General features: G+C 42.1%; 1 protein-coding gene across 1 annotated transcript in view; it reads left to right on the top strand.

The window, feature by feature from the left end:
- Positions 1–14,837, top strand: part of LOC146501629 (tyrosine-protein phosphatase non-receptor type 14-like) — a 45,225-nt gene extending 30,388 nt beyond the window's left edge. Inside the window, exons 11-20 of the mRNA XM_085132318.1 lie at positions 194–254; positions 1,760–1,838; positions 2,786–3,255; positions 3,347–4,627; positions 5,890–6,030; positions 7,030–7,248; positions 10,127–10,255; positions 10,475–10,709; positions 10,822–10,985; positions 11,261–14,837. Coding sequence (XP_084988444.1) covers positions 194–254; positions 1,760–1,838; positions 2,786–3,255; positions 3,347–4,627; positions 5,890–6,030; positions 7,030–7,248; positions 10,127–10,255; positions 10,475–10,709; positions 10,822–10,985; positions 11,261–11,389 — 2,908 coding nt within the window. The 3' untranslated portion in view covers positions 11,390–14,837. The remainder of the gene's footprint in view (positions 1–193; positions 255–1,759; positions 1,839–2,785; positions 3,256–3,346; positions 4,628–5,889; positions 6,031–7,029; positions 7,249–10,126; positions 10,256–10,474; positions 10,710–10,821; positions 10,986–11,260) is intronic.
- Positions 14,838–16,762: the final 1,925 nt, after the last annotated feature.

The raw sequence follows: 16,762 nt of genomic DNA, 5'->3' as shown, positions 1-16,762 counted from the left end.
CAATTGTCTGTCATTTATTTTTTTAATGGGTATTTCAACAACCTATTGAAGGTTATGCAAAAAAAAAAAAAAAAAAACCCAACAAAACATATGCTATAAAAGACTGTGTAGCATTCACTGACCTTATAGTACATGACCTAGTTGCATTTAATAAAATACTAATTTGTCACATAATGTGTCTGTTTCTTTGTAGGCCCACTCACTCACCTGCACCAATGAGGAGGAGACCCACCTGGACTCATCGCCTGTCTCTGGTATGTTGACAAGCATTTGTATGTTTTGAAGTGATTTGATACAGCTATTTAATATTGCCTCTGGTCAATATAAAAGAGACGAGAATGGAGGACAGAGGGGGAACACAGAAACGTCCACAATTAGCAACCTGATCCCGCTCCCCCACTCAGGGAAGCTCTTAATCGTCTAGAATACAGACTAATAGTGCCTTCCACTCCAAAACTTTAACTCTTTACCCTCTGAAAGCCTATTAGGAGTAACTCTGAGATGTTTCTGTCATATTCAGGTCCAGAGCAAAACGAATGGGTTTGCATCAGAGGTTTATGAGGGTGGTCTATGCCTATGCAGCTACCCTCGAAACTGTTGCAGTAGTCATCAAACCACTGAGGTGTCAAAGCCCATCAATTAAGGGTACTAGGGTGGTCATTTAATGTCGTCTTCATGAGGAAAGAGTTTAAGGGGAAAAAGGAGAACACTGTGACACCATCAGAATAAATACTTGTGTACAAACGTGTACATTTCCACAATAAGTTGCTGCCAGGTAGATTCCAATACTAGAAAGCATTCTACACAATAGCAAAACCACTTAGAAACATACTATGTATATGTGAAAAGGCTGTATATGAAATATCACACGAAAGAAGCATGTAATCCCCCAAAACAAAACAAAAAACAGCTTTAGTTTCTAATTCCAGCCTTCAGGGCTTTCTGTATGTAGTGCATGAATCCAATGTGAAATGATACCTCTTCTTAAAAGAGGCGTCGATCGAAAGATTGTTGCTATAAAGGGAATACTACTGGATTCATGCACTACAAACAGAAAGCCCTGAAGGCTCAAATGAAGAACTACTGTTAAGTTGTTAGCGCATGTCTGCTACTTTTGGCACGGTTTTCTATGCAGATGTTTTTCATCATGCAGTTGGAGCTCTGCTTTCTGATTGTTGGAAATTGGAATTTCACACTGATTTTTATTGTGATTGTTGTTTTTCTTAAATTGTGCCGATGGCGGTTTATTACTGAATCATGCATCTTTTTGCCCTTCAATAAATATAAAGAAGCATTTTTTTTGAGAGTTCTGGCGTTTTCCTTCTATTCTATAAGCTCTTAATTGTGCCATGGAGCCTTGGTTTTAGCATGCGTTGGTGGTGTGGTGGGTGTTGTTGGAAAGTTAGAAAGGGTGTTGCTTGCTCTGATTTCCGGTGCGACAGCGAAGGCTGTGATTTCTACGTCTCCCTCCCTGCTGGCCAGACAATGGTGAGGCTAAATGTGGCACAATAGATGTTCAGTCAGACCACTGGAGTGCTCAGATGACTGTCTGGGGTACCGCAAACTTTGTCCGATGGCAGATCCGCAGCACTAGCTTCAATCTGGCTTGGTCACAGTCAGCCATTGTGTTTGATGTGTTAAGACAGAGAAGTAAAGTGATGGTTTCATGTGTGATGTAAAGAAACTGAAATATCACTTTGAGGATCAGGAGATCTTACAATGTCACACTTTTTAACCGTTTTACAATTTCTTCATTTAGCCACGGCCACAGTCCTGTAACTTCCAGTCAGTGCATTCCCAGTTTGGAGACCATTATCAGGACACACAGAGCTCTCAAGGTAGGTGTTACTGTTTTAGAGTGGCTTTCCTCCCCCTGCTTTAACCACAGTGTGATTTAAGATTTTTGCCTCCCTGACAATAACTCAAAACAACAGTCCTCCTAATTGTGTCTTTCCCATCAGACGTGTGACTCACAGCCCATTCGCATTTTAACAGTCTCCCAGCCAATTAGAGCCCAACGTTTGGGGTGCAGAGCGGTGACCTCATTTATGCTTCACTCTTTCATCGACGTGTTCACACACTCAGCCTGCCTTATAATCCGAAGAACTTCACTCATGTCAGCTTGACAATAAAAAGCGAGCGAGTGGAAAAACATTCTGGGTGTGCTACTGCGTGTGGGCGTGAGATCGGTCTCGAGTGTGACCTCAGGCATCATACTCCGATTGTGCGGACAGAGATTATGCTTGTCTTCCTTCTCCTTGTGAACACGAGATAGTTTCACACGGGAGAGCGCTTTGCTCAGCGGGAAGGAATAACATGACATATTTTTCTGTGGTGGTTGGTGCAGCTGTGAAACCAACAAAACAGCAGTGATCATTTTTGCCACCTTCGGGATGCCACAAAGGGTGTTTATTTCAGCTTCTTTATAACAGCTTAGACAGTTAAACTGCAAGACTGGAAAACCCCCAGTACCACCTTCACCATACCACTGGCAAGATTACAGGAACATTTGGTCTCCCTTCATTTTTTTTCTTTAAATTTCTGAATGTTCCTTTTTCATTTTCTTTCTTTTAAGGTCCAACACTGTTCATTGTGCAAAGCATGTGTTCTTTTAAGTTTTTATATGAAATACTGAGGTACCAAGTATTTGAACAGTCATAGAGATCAATAAAATCGTTGTTTGATTAAGTTTAGTTTTAGTGCACAAATTGCTTAAAGATGTTTGCAGCTCAGATTTTCTTGTGATCCTCTTTACACATTTTTCCATGCCTCCTTTGCTGTGCAGACAGTATCTTCCATGATGACCCGTATTACAAGTCAGAGAGCAGCCTGGATCGCTGTACAGTGGACTTTACCTACCGAAACGGTAACGTGCCAAACGGAAGCATGTACAGCAGCCCCAGCCTGAGCTCCCTCAATCGTTCCCAGAATTTTGTCCCACCCTCGCCCATGTCCTCCAACCTCAGCATCCCTGGCAGTGAGCTCATGCGGCCTGACTACATCCCCAGCCACCGTCACAGTGCCATCATTGCACCATCCTATCGGCCCACGCCTGAGTACGATGCTGTCATGCGGCAGAAGCGGTGCATGCTCCCTGCTCACCATGACCTTCACAGCCAGTCGCTACGCAGTCTCAACATCAGCAATGCTTGTGCCTACCGGCAGCCTGAGCCTCTAGTGTACAGCCAGCCAGAGATGCGAGAGAGGGGCCCTTATCATGGTGTGGCACCCAGCCCTGCTCCGTATACACCACAGGTAAGGGTTAGGATGCTCTGAGATTATTATTTAATTAATTGTATTTAGCTTCCTAGTTCAATGCATCTGTTTGCGACTGTTCATCTTGCAGATCACATATAGTAAGCCGGTGTCCCATGGCCCTCATCAGGGAGGACCAGCCAACAGCCAGGGTCCGTGCCATTCACCCCATGTTAACGAAAGTGGAGGCAGCAGCGGTGGAGGTGGAGGAAGCTCCATCTCCCATACAGTCAGCACACCCGAGCTGGCAAATACCAAACAACAGGGGAACAGCATGGGAAACTATGCAGCTACAGCCAACATGCTGAGGAACCACATGTCGCGGCCTCCTCCACCTTACCCTTCCAGCTCCTTTCGCCCAGCCACCAGCACGCCAGACCTAGCGAGCCATCGGCATCGTATTGGCGGCAGTAGCCCAGAACTGGTTACCCGCATGGTGCAGCTGTCAGTCAAAACCTTCCAGCCCGACAGCTCAGCTGTGGTGCACCAGTCCCTGCAGGAGGTCAGCGAACCATTAACTGCAGCTGCTAAGCACCGGTCCACGCTGGGCAAGAGACACAGCATGGAGGTTATAAGCAGCATGAGAGGAGCGATGGAAGGCCTTGTGATGAAAGGAATGAATGCTCCTCTTCATCGGCGGAATACTCTGAGAGAACATGTGATGCCATCTCAGCCTCAGTCCATTCCACAGCCCCAGCCTCAAAACTCTCAGTCACAACCTCAGCTGCAACCTCAACCGCAGCCTCCACCTCAGCAGCCAAAAGAGTTGCCCATGAAGCCTGCCAAGAATGCACCTGATGCAGTGACTTATCAGCACCAAAAGACTCTTTCTAATGCTACCATGCTCATACACAGCAGTGAAAGTGAAGAAGAGGAAGAGGAAGAAGAGGAGCGGCCTGAACTGGACGTTCAAATTCCAGGTCTCAACGAGGACATTAGCATCAGTGCACAGCTCCAGGCTGCTCTGGCCAAACTTCCCAATAAACCCCCTCCAGAATACCCAGGCCCTCCTAGACCTGCAAGCAATGCTCAAGCTCGCACCCACACCCACAATCACAACAACACCCACCACACCAACCATAATCAAGGACCACAGGGCAACCAGGGACCAGTGGACCCAAGCCAAGGCCATGGCTGCGCCCTAAAGACTGGACAGAGCCAGGGTGTTAGTGGGCCTGGGGTTGGTGGTGGTGGGACACTGACCCGGGGGGATCAGAGTGTTGTGAATGGAGCAGTTTTAGGTCCATCCATTTCAGAACCGGACTTGACCAGTGTGAAGGAGAGGGTGAGGAAGGAGCCGGTCAAAGAGAGGCCAGTATCAGAGATGTTTTCCTTGGAAGACAGCATAGTGGAGAGGGAAATCGCTCAAAGGGTAAGATACTCACTCACTCACATCTTCACAGCCGTTCCCTCAAATTTTAGAACTAACACATTTTTACATTTTTGTAACAATTTTTTTTTACGTAAAGCAATGTAATGCATTTATTACTTAATATTACAATATAACACATTTACTCAATAATACAATTTAACACATTTTTACTTCAATATAATAATACTTTTTTTGACTTAATAATACAATGATGTTAAATATGATGTCAAATTTTATCTATGTTTATAACATTCACAATTTTTTTCTATTACTTTTCCATATGGAATAAAAATGTTTAGCATTAAATTATTAAATATAATGTCAGTGCTTGACACCTCTGAAGCCATTGTACTGGTATAGTTTTAAATATTACAGTCTGTTGTCTGCTCACTAGTTTCAAAGCTCCTGATTAGCAGTAATCTGGAGTTCAGCACCTAAAAGGGCAGCACTGGACTCTGAATTCCCCGAGGCAGCTAAAAGCCTTACTAAGCCTTCCTATTATTCTTCGAGTTGGGTGTTTTTGTGTCGGTGGGCTTTCTGTTAATATGCAAACATCTGACCCAGCACCAGTCCAGTCATAAATAATTGCCTCCTAGAGATAAACCTGTCTGTCTGTGATTGCAGGTGTGTGTGATTTTAGCCAATAAAACTTAAAGAATGTTTTCTTCTCACTGCTGTCCAAAGCTGCTAAAGCCCTTTTATGCCAGCTGCTTTATCTTACGCATAGAGGGTACCCCTTATGACCCCCAAGCTGTTGTTTTGACTGCCCCATGGGGGATCAAGGAGGTGGAAAGGGGAAGGGCGGCGCTGTCCTGGAGGTTTAATAGCATCAGAGATTAGGAGAGATAATCCTTCGAGGAAGGAGACGGTGCAATGTGGGTCAGTGTTTGGAAGCGAGAAAGAGAGTCAGGATGACAGAGAGTGTGTTGTAATCAAACAGAAGCTGAAGTGGTAGGTGGGAATAAACAAAGATGAAACAATTAATAACATGTAAGAAGGACAAACGAGGACGAAGGCAACCAGATGGATAAGAACTCTTTCTTAATAGGCTTTGTGTAGTGGGCTTCCTGTTTCTCACCTTTGGACTTATTACAAGGTGATTGGTACGGGCAGTTTATGCACATGCATGTGAAATTCTCCCCACCCACTACTGCTCATGCACATCTGCGTGAACACTGTACTCGTGCAATGGCAGTTCAGTCAGTCTTGCAAACCTGCTGGTGCCTGTAAGCATGACAACAGGATTTCTCTCTTTCTTGAAGACGCTGGAGAGACAGAAGATGTCTGTGGACTCCATGAAGAGGCCGCTGATGATGGCCGCACTCAACGGGCTCTACGTCGCCCGAATGCCTGTCCCCGAGAGTCCAGGGGAGGAAGGCGCCAAGGCGGCTACTGATGAAAGGGTAGGATGCTTGCTTTTTGTACAACATATACATTATTATGGTTAAAGTTTAAGGGTTTCATGACTGTAACCTTGTATTATTCTGTATATTTTGTAACATATAGTAAAAAAGTCCTGCTAATTTACAGACAACCTTTAAAAAATATGCTGCTGGGAATTCATTTTACTCATCTGTTTTGTTGCTACTTTATTACTACATTTACTATACCCAAAACCTTTGGGATTTACTGACATGTATGTAATTGGAAACTTATCATATTAAAGATAGAAAAGGCTTTTTAAGCTCTTAAAAAAATCACAATTACTAAAACGAGTATTTAAAGAACTGATATCAAGAATAACATACCAGAGTTGATGTTCAGGATTAGGTCTCATTTAAGCTTATTTAAACTGAATAATCATAAAAGCTTCATAAATCATAAATCTCCCCAAAAAGTTTGTTTGGTCATCGTCACACCAAAACTCTCAGTCACAGTCTCTATTAATCCCATCATTTTAATGAATTCCACTGTCCAAGTAGATCCCCAGTGTGTTTGGCTCCCTTTTGAGTGCGGAGGTGTGAATCCCAGTCTTTGTCCCAACTGTTGCTAAGCTAATGGGGGCAAACTCTAAGTGGGCTGTGGAACGTGTGGCACGGTAGTGCTTATCGCCTCTGGGCCTGCTGGTATGTTAAGAATGTGACCTGAGAGAGAGCGAGCCAGCCACAGAGAAAGAGAGACAGAAAGAGATTCTGGCCTCTCAGACATGACTGGCCTAATAAACACCACTGCTGCTGTGTATTCGGCTCTTTCCCGACTATATTGATTCAGTATGAATACTTGTGAGCATCATGAGGAGACTGATGAGAATTTAAAAACGTGAGTGTTATACAATAACAGTGTTGGATTCGAATGCCTTTGTCGGGGTGTAATGTAAATGAATGAGTGCCTTTTTGGGGACTGAAAGAGAGACTTCTGAATAATAAACACCCTCTACTTTTTCTCTCCCTCTCTCTCTCTAGTGTAAGACCTTGGAGTTGAAGCTAGAAGAAGAGCGGGTCTTTACAGAGTATGAGCAGGTGCCCAAGAAGAGGGCAGACTGTATTCTCACAACAGCAACTCTGCCCGAAAATGCAGAGCGCAACCGTTTCCGTGATGTTGTTCCTTATGAGGAGAATCGAGTTGAGCTTGTACCCAACAAGGAGAACAACACGGGCTACATAAATGCCTCGCATATCAAGGTATACACAGCCGTGCTTATCTGTGTGTGATCCAGGCTTTTGCAGTACTGTTCAAAAGTCTTGAGTTTCCCTTTCCTATACTCTTCAATAATACTTCTCCATGTTCCTTAATGGATATTCAGAGGTATATATATATATATATATATATATATATGTCAGGTTTTTCTTACTGATTAGGCTTCCTTAAGAACAGTGTTTCCTCATTTTTTTTAAGGTCACACTACACATTACACCAAGATAGCCAAAGTATTTGGCTAAGAGGTGTTTGGGAACCACCTTCCTGTTGAAAAATTACTCAAACGGAAACAGAAAATATATGAAAACTGTGGAAGTTATCTTTGTCATGTTTCATAGATTTAAATATATATCGATATCTATACTATATATCTATATATCTGTATCTATATACATCTATATATCTTTTTTTATATACACACAAAAAAGAACAAAAAAGACGAGTACTTCATGACTCCATGACTTATGCACAGTGCTGAGTTTGACAGATTTAATGCCTTCTGTGTCTGCCCATTAAATTTGTGCATTTTGAAGAGTGATGTCCAAAGAAAAGCACAATACAAATTTAAGAAGCTAAACTCATCAATCAAGATGTCTTTATCCAAACCAAAATCCGAAGCACGTGTTTTTCATTGGACAGCGATGATAAGAGATATTACCCCAACTAATGTAGCTGTGGCTTTCTTCGGGTGGCTCAAATACTGTCAGCTCTGCAACTGTGACTTGATTGCTGGTTGGTTTCAATTTAAGAAGAAATACTTGAGTAATAAAATATATCACAAGTTGTTTTACAATACTTAGGTTTATCTACATGGCTCTTAAACAGAATTGCTGTCTCAAAGTGCTTTGCAACACCCACATCATACAGCCTAAATGAAAACAGAGGATAAGGTTGATGCTTTCAGTTTTGTTCTAGTCTTTGTTGTGGTCATTGCTAAGCAGGGAATGGCTCGGAGGAAAGGATGAAAGGCAGCTATTGAAGGCTGTTTGTGCCTTTAAGCTCCCAGAGCTTGTGGAATTCCCAAAGAATGTTGTCCAAACTCCAAAACCCTCTTAAACAACCTGAGTCGCTCTCACTGGCTCTTTATTCATGTTTAGTTGCAAACAGTATGTGTATGCAAGCTTGTGCATACGCGTGTGTCTGCATGCCATGTGTACGTTGTGCACCAAAGCAGCACTGAGTCGCTGCCTACCACAGTGTAACCCTCTTACTCCCCTGTCATTTAAGGTGGTTGCCGCAGAACAAAAAGACCTTGTTTATTCCCCATCCGTCTCTTAATACAGTGTTTATAGTCACGAGGTGGCCTGAGAAATCAGCTGAGACATGCCCTTTATGTAATAGTACTCAAGTTTCTTTGGTCGGAGTGAGCTAAAGATTGGACGTATTTAAGTGCTATTTGTGGTCTTGTGGTTATCAGGAAGGGGACATGGAAGAAAACTAGAGATAAGGAGTTAATAGAGTTATAAATGAAAGAAAAGCGATCCCGCTGTGGATAAAAGTAACAGGTGTTTACACTGCCCTCCAGTGGTTGTGAATATTATAGATGTCTGTAGGTGAGCTGAACTTCTGTGAGGAGCCAGCACTATTTTTTATTTATCGTTTATATACAGTCATTGACTTTAATACATTGGTTTCTGCCAGTTCTGTTCTGCCCTGTAAGACAGACTTTAAACCTGACCTGGACTCCTTTTAGCTTGCCAGTTACTCTGAGCAATCGCATCAGTATGCCATTTATTATTTACGATAAACTGCGTTAGCTGTTTATCAATGAGAACCGTCTTTTCAGCCATTAGCTTTCATCAGTTATTTTTACTTCCAGCAGTCTTATCAGTCTAACATTTTCAACAGTTAAACTTTACTTATACTCAGCAATTTTAAACGCTGGCTGTACTTTTATAAATAAATAAAGTTTTCACTAGACTCTATACAATTCTGTTATATTCTAAGTACATCCCATGATTCAGTAGCTTGTAGAACGAATGTAATGATTTTCTGTATGATTTTAATTAGTTGCTCAGCTGCTTCAGTTCATTCAGGGTTGTGTGCATTCATTTATTCACAGTTCTTTGAAGGTCTTACTGCAGCACTTTAGTCGGTTTGAGTCTGGACTTGACTTGATTCTTTCCTTTTTCAGCCATTTGATTGTAGATTTGCTGCTTTGGCTTTTTGTCACATTTGACCCAGTTTTTGGCCAAGCTTTAGCTGCCAAACAGACTTCAGATTTGACTCTAGAATACTTCTTGTCGTGTGGCTGCAAAATAAACCCAAATCATCACCTCTCCTCCACCGTGCTTGACAGTGCGTGGTGTTTGTGCTGGAGGTGTTGGTGCATTAGGGCCAAACATCTCCACTGTGGTCTCATCTGTCCAACTTTGCAAACCTAAGCCATGCTTCCACATTATTATTTTTTTTAGAGAGATGAGGGTCTCTCCTATCATTCCTTCCAAACAAGCCATACTTATTCAGTCTTTTTCTAATTGTACTGTTTTGAACTTTAACATTTAACATGCTAACTAAGGCCTTTAGAGTCTGAGATGTAATTCTTGGACTTGATGATAATTTAATGAAGTGCATTTGATTAGCAGCACCTGGCTGCAACTTTCCCATTTTTAATCCTACTGAAGCAGTGTTGGTGTGCTTAGTATTTTACATGACTGTATGTTGAATATCTAAACTGCCAGTCATTTACTTTTAGCTATATAATATGACATTGTTCATTACTAGACTTGCTCCTGTGTTTGTTTTCTTTCATTTGGCTTAATTTCTTGATAAACAAAAAAGCGTTTGTCTGTATATTTGAGGCTGATTGCATATGCACTGCATACTGTAATATCCACTAATTGATTCTAAATGTCTTCCCAGGTCATGATCAGAGGGGAGGCATGGCACTACATTGCTACCCAGGGTCCACTAGCCAACACCTGTGCTGACTTCTGGCAGATGGTCTGGGAGCAGGGGGTCAACGTTATCGCCATGGTTACTGCCGAGGAGGTACACTGACACACACATACACACAGATGTGGATTTTTTTTAAGCTTCCTGTCTGTGAGAGAAATGACACTGTGGTGAGTGTGTGTCACTGTGACTTTAGGTTTATTTCTAAGGGCCAGAACTCGTTGTTGACATCTATTTTGCCTCATCTGCTTCTTTTCTTCATTCCCATCACCCACGAATCACTTCTCATCTGGCGCTTGTCTTCCTTTCATCTAGGAGGGCGGCAGGTCCAAGAGTCACCGCTATTGGCCTAAACTGGGCTCCAAACACAACTCAGCCACTCACGGCAAGTTCAAGGTGACCACCAAATTTCGCACGGACTCAGGGTGCTACGCCACTACGGGGCTGAAGGTTAAACACCTGCTGTCTGGCCAGGAGAGGACGGTCTGGCATCTGCAATACACAGACTGGCCTGAGCAGGGCTGTCCTGAATATGTACTGGGATTTCTCTGTAAGTACGACCGCCCCGTCATTTATTAGAAATATGCTTTATCAGATATGTGTAAGGACAGAGCCAGCATAAAGACTAAACATGACATCAATCTGACTTTTCTTTTCTGCAGCATATCTGGAGGAGATCCAGTCTGTGAGGAGACACACTAACTCTATGCTGGACACCTCAAAGAGCCTCAATCCACCTGTGGTGGTGCACTGTAGCGCCGGCGTAGGTCGTACTGGAGTGGTCATCCTAACTGAGCTCATGATCAGGTGTTTGGAGCACAATGAGGTGTGTGGATGATTTCCTTAAAGGGCTGCAAATTTAAAATTTAGTGAAGGTATAGAACATTTTTGGAGTCCCTGACTTTCTTTGACAGTCGCAGGATACATGCATCCCTTAGAAGCAGGTTTTTTACTTGGTAAATTAGGATATTTTACATGCAAGATATACATAATCCCGCTTTTATCTAATTTTATTTCTACATGAAGTTACACCTCAATCAAAAACATTTGACCGGCTCTCACTGTTGTCCTTTTCTTTCTTTTTTCTTCTCTCCCCTTCAGCCCGTGGAGGTTCCCACAATGCTATCAGAGCTGAGGCAGCAGAGGATGCTAATGGTACAGACCATATCCCAGTATAAGTTTGTCCACCAGGTTCTTATCCAGTTTCTCAAGAACTCCCGCCTTATTTGAACCCGAGCACCTATCGGCTGATCCGGAGTACTTAAAGTCAGCATGAGGACAGTACAACAAACACAGTATACTGGTAGCTGGAGGGAAGGAAGAACAGAGATTCGTGTTTTCTGTGTGGCACTTCATCTGTATGTAAATTCTAACCCAAAACTCACCTCAAGGGAGGAACGGATCTGGTGGGCTTGTATAGAAACTGACAGCCATTTCTCCTAATCGGTGTATTTCACATTTTGTTCCTTCTCCCCCTTTGATCTTGGACTTTTTGTGTGAAACATGCATATTCCTTCAGGTTTTTTCAGCTTCAGGTTTCTTAAGAAGTATCTAGAGAAATTAAATCTCAGTTTCAATTAGGAGAGATCGCACGACTCGTACATTTCTCATTTAGCCATCATTAGAAATGGCATTATGCTGCATGAACAGTAGGTGGCAGCAGTATTATTGCTATACTCTGAAAGAGTTTGCCAAACAAAAGTATTCTTAAATCGCTGTTCTAAAATGATCCTATTCCTGTATTGATTTAATACAGCAAGTATTTACTTCAAATTTGTAAGAAATGTTTTTATTTATTTCTATAAAGGCTGTGGTCACCTTTGCCATGGCAACCATGTTGATCTTTTGAACTCTTTTTAAGTTTTTGGAAAAACCCCAATGTGTTTTTGTGAGGAGGCATTTCTATTAAGCTCCTTTCAGGCAGACAAACAAAGTACACTTTAGCAATTCTTTATCATCTAAAGAATAATACATTTTATATATATATATATATATATATATATTAGGGGTGCAACGATACACAAAATTCACGGTTCGGTTCGGTTCGATACTTTGGTGTCACGGTTCGATATTTTTTCGATACAAAAAAAAAAGTTCATGCCTTTTTAATTTGTCATTTATTAAATTTTCACGGCACATTCTGCACCACATCTCTGTGCGTTCATCATTTGTTTGAAGCCAGCTCACCTCCTGCAACCACTTTTCAGAGAATACACGCTTCTTTTGTGGTTCGGACTCCTTCTGACATTTCTTTGGAGGCGGAGGTACATCACAGTAATTGCTTAAAGGAGCTTCTTCGACATCTTTAAGAGTTCTAAACAAATGTCTGTCCTCCTCCTGAAAATCTTATATACGCAAACAGGAGTTGCAACTTCTTATCTTGTGCGCGTTTTTTATTTTGACAGCGAATGCGCACCTGCGGACCACTTATGTGCAGCCCTGGTTATTTAGCTCGTCATATTGCAGCCACAGAAATTCGTTTGTCCATGAAACCATAAAGCTGCACTTTCTTTTTGCCTTATAGTCTGATTTGTCATAACTTGTGGTAAGCTTTTCTTTGGCTGTCACTGCTTCACCCTGACCTGTCTTATTTGGCTCAGCAGAACTAAAATATGTATCCTGCTGCTTTTACACACGCACTCACTTAATGCTCAGCGATTCTCTGCGCGATCAACCTCTCACATGTTTAAGCTGCGGGAGATTTCACTTGTCATGTTTGCATAGTAAGCTAATGATTGATAAGACGATGTCAGAGGAATTGGTGCGCAAATTATCATCACTCACCAATCAGTGCTGTCGCTCTCTATACACAGTTCACGCGATTGCAAAGTGAAAGCAAAAAACAAGCGCAAATTAAAACGCGATTTCAATATGTCACATTGACAGTGGCTCACCGATGCCAATGACATAATTGCCCAGCTACATTTCCGAAAGAATGCAAAAGCATTGACATAGATTTTTCCTTCCTACGATAGGCCGACGGGCAGGGCAGAGAGATTTTGGTAGCCCGACTGGAAAAATCGCTAGCGATTTTGCAAGCCCTGTATCTGATTGAGGAATCACTCATCTTTGGAAAAGAGAGTTTATTACAGAGAAATGGCTCTTTCCAAAATAAAAGCTATACTATACGCTTCTTCTGGGCTATATTCTCAGCAGCATATTAAACATATCAGGTCCCCATAAGGAGAATCATGTGCTAACGGCTGTCTAAATGACTCGGGTAAAGTTTGTAGCATGCCTGCTTGTTGTTTTTCTCTGCTTCCACTTGTCTTTGCACTAGGATGATGTCGGCATAAATGTGCAGTCATATTTGTTGTGTTCCCACTAGTGCTGTCAGCGTAAATCTCGTTGAAATGACGTTAACGCCACAACACGGCAAATCTCCGTTAACGAGCTACCGCGGATCGCCCCGTGCGTGGGGCTGGACGGCCAACACGTTAACGAGCTAACTGCGCTAACACACTAGTTCCCACCAATGTAATTGAGCATTGCCTGGCACATCCAACATACTGTTTTACTTTAGTCCATGACACGCTTACCTTCAGGGTCATACATCACATGAAAACCAAGATAGTTCCAAACGCCAGATCTGAATGAGGGTGGGGGAGGTTCAATTTGCCATGTTGCAAGGAGAGCTTAACTTCTGTCTCGCTAGCTTGCCCTGCGCTCAGTGAATCTGCATTCGACTACTCCGCCTAGGCTGCACTGTCGAGCGCAGATCCACTGAGCGCTCAACACAGACAGCACCGTCAGAAGGAAAGTTGATAAAATAAATTAAAAATTTTGTATTGTTCGATATATATGCGTACCGAACCGAAAGCACTGTATCGAACGGTTCAATATCGATACGAGTATCGTTGCACCCCTAATATATATATATATATATATATATATATATATATATATGTATATGTGTGTATCATTTATCATCATAAACATTTCAAAACTCTGGAATTGGTGATACAACTTTGTCAATATGCAGCAAGTTCTGTGTATGATGTGTCATTGTGCCTTATTGTAGTAATATGTAACTACGGGGAGAAGCTGATTGGCTGATACACTCTTTGTTCTGATTAGGTTTTTGGCTAAATTCATTACTTTTTAGGTTTCATTGTAGAAAGAAATTCTAGTAATCGTATCCAAACCAGCTGAAGAAAAATGTGTTGCCATGTCCTGTTTGTAAAATTGCATTCTGAATGATTATGTAATATGTTTTCCTGCTTCTCTGAATTGTAATGCAAAGCCAGCCATGTCCAGCATAACTCTGTACATAATGGGCATTTGAAAAAAGATTTCTGCAAGTGTTTTTATAGAGTTTCCTTTCTCGACTTGGTACCCTTAAAATACCGCAACATAGTAAACTATGCATGGATTAAAATTTTTGTTTCAATGTATATATTCTCTGATAAATATAAGCTTCATGCTCTCTTGACATTTAAGTGTTTTATTGCACTCCTGTTCTCTTTGACAGTATTTTCTCACACAGCATTCCACTGTTTGTTAATATTTAATTTTTCCCCTCAAGTTTTCTTTTTTAAATTTTTTTGGCAGAACTTCTAAATACATTTCAATATGTGTACATATGTTTTGTATATGCATTTTTCAGTTTTCTCTCCCCAGACATGTTTGAAGCTGTTGTACTTGCTCATTATGCAATAAAGCCTTATTTTCTTTAAAAGTGCAGCATCGAGATCACAGTGAAACAACATCAGATAGAAGGAGTTCTAGGAGGTGCTGAAGCATCCGCCATCACAGGGATACATTAATTTTATTTAACAGGCCCCATATGGTGATGCAGCTCTCCTGATTGGATGATGCATTGATCCTCCTATTTGCGTACCTCCATAAACAACTCAACTCTTGGATTACAAAGTATAGCTGTAGTCTCAAGCCAAATCAAAGTTATTTACTTGATTAAAAAAAAAAATACACCATCCACAAAGTCACATTTTCATGCAAATTCCACAATAAATGCCTGCTTGTTGCAAAAGTATCCTGCGTCTAACTGATAGAAAGATGTAGGATAAATAACCGTGAAGACATACAGTGGGGCAAAAAAGTATTTAGTCAGCCACCGATTGTGCAAGTTCCCCCACTTAAAATGATGACAGAGGTCAGTAATTTGCACCAGAGGTACACTTCAACTGTGAGAGACAGAATGTGAAAAAAAAATCCATGAATTCACATGGTAGGATTTGTAAAGAATTTATTCGTAAATCAGGGTGGAAAATAAGTATTTGGTCAATAACAAAAATACAACTCAATACTTTGTAACATAACCTTTGTTGGCAATAACAGAGGTCAAATGTTTACTATAGGTCTTTACCAGGTTTGCACACACAGTAGCTGGTATTTTGGCCCATTCCTCCATGCAGATCTTCTCAAGAGCAGTGATGTTTTGGGGCTGTCGCTGAGCAACACGGACTTTCAACTCCCGCCACAGATTTTCTATGGGGTTGAGGTCTGGAGACTGGCTAGGCCACTCCAGGACTTTCAAATGCTTCTTACGGAGCCACTCCTTTGTTGCCCGGGCGGTGTGTTTTGGATCATTGTCATGTTGGAAGACCCAGCCTCGTTTCATCTTCAAAGTTCTCACTGATGGAAGGAGGTTTTGGCTCAAAATCTCACGATACTTGGCCCCATTCATTCTGTCCTTAACACGGATCAGTCGTCCTGTCCCCTTGGCAGAAAAACAGCCCCATAGCATGATGTTTCCACCCCCATGCTTCACAGTAGGTATGGTGTTCTTGGGATGCAACTCAGTATTCTTCTTCCTCCAAACACAACGAGTTGAGTTTATACCAAAAAGTTCTACTTTGGTTTCATCTGACCACATGACATTCTCCCAATCCTCTGCTGTATCATCCATGTGCTCTCTGGCAAACTTCAGACGGGCCTGGACATGCACTGGCTTCAGCAGCGGAACACGTCTGGCACTGCGGGATTTGATTCCCTGCCGTTGTAGTGTGTTACTGATGGTGACCTTTGTTACTTTGGTCCCAGCTCTCTGCAGGTCATTCACCAGGTCCCCCCGTGTGGTTCTGGGATCTTTGCTCACCGTTCTCATGATCATTTTGACCCCACGGGATGAGATCTTGCGTGGAGCCCCAGATCGAGGGAGATTATCAGTGGTCTTGTATGTCTTCCATTTTCTGATGATTGCTCCCACAGTTGATTTTTTCACACCAAGCTGCTTGCCTATTGTAGATTCACTCTTCCCAGTCTGGTGCAGGTCTACAATTCTTTTCCTGGTGTCCTTCGAAAGCTCTTTGGTCTTGGCCATGGCGGAGTTTGGAGTCTGACTGGTTGAGGCTGTGGACAGGTGTCTTTTATACAGATGATGAGGTCAAACAGGTGCCATTCATACAGGTAACGAGTGGGGGACAGAAAAGCTTCTTACAGAAGACGTTACAGGTCTGTGAGAGCCAGGGATTTTCCTTGTTTGAGGTGACCAAATACTTATTTTCCACCCTGATTTACGAATAAATTCTTTACAAATCCTACCATGTGAATTCATGGATTTTTTTTTCACATTCTGTCTCTCACAGTTGAAGTGTACCTCTGGTGCAAATTACTGACCTCTGTCATCATTTTAAGTGGGGG

This window comes from Neolamprologus multifasciatus, chromosome 15, assembly GCF_963576455.1.
Source record: "Neolamprologus multifasciatus chromosome 15, fNeoMul1.2, whole genome shotgun sequence".
Classification (NCBI taxonomy): domain Eukaryota; kingdom Metazoa; phylum Chordata; class Actinopteri; order Cichliformes; family Cichlidae; genus Neolamprologus; species Neolamprologus multifasciatus.
The sequence above is the reverse complement of the archived record's forward strand: the minus strand, read 5'-3'. Positions and strand labels throughout refer to the sequence as shown.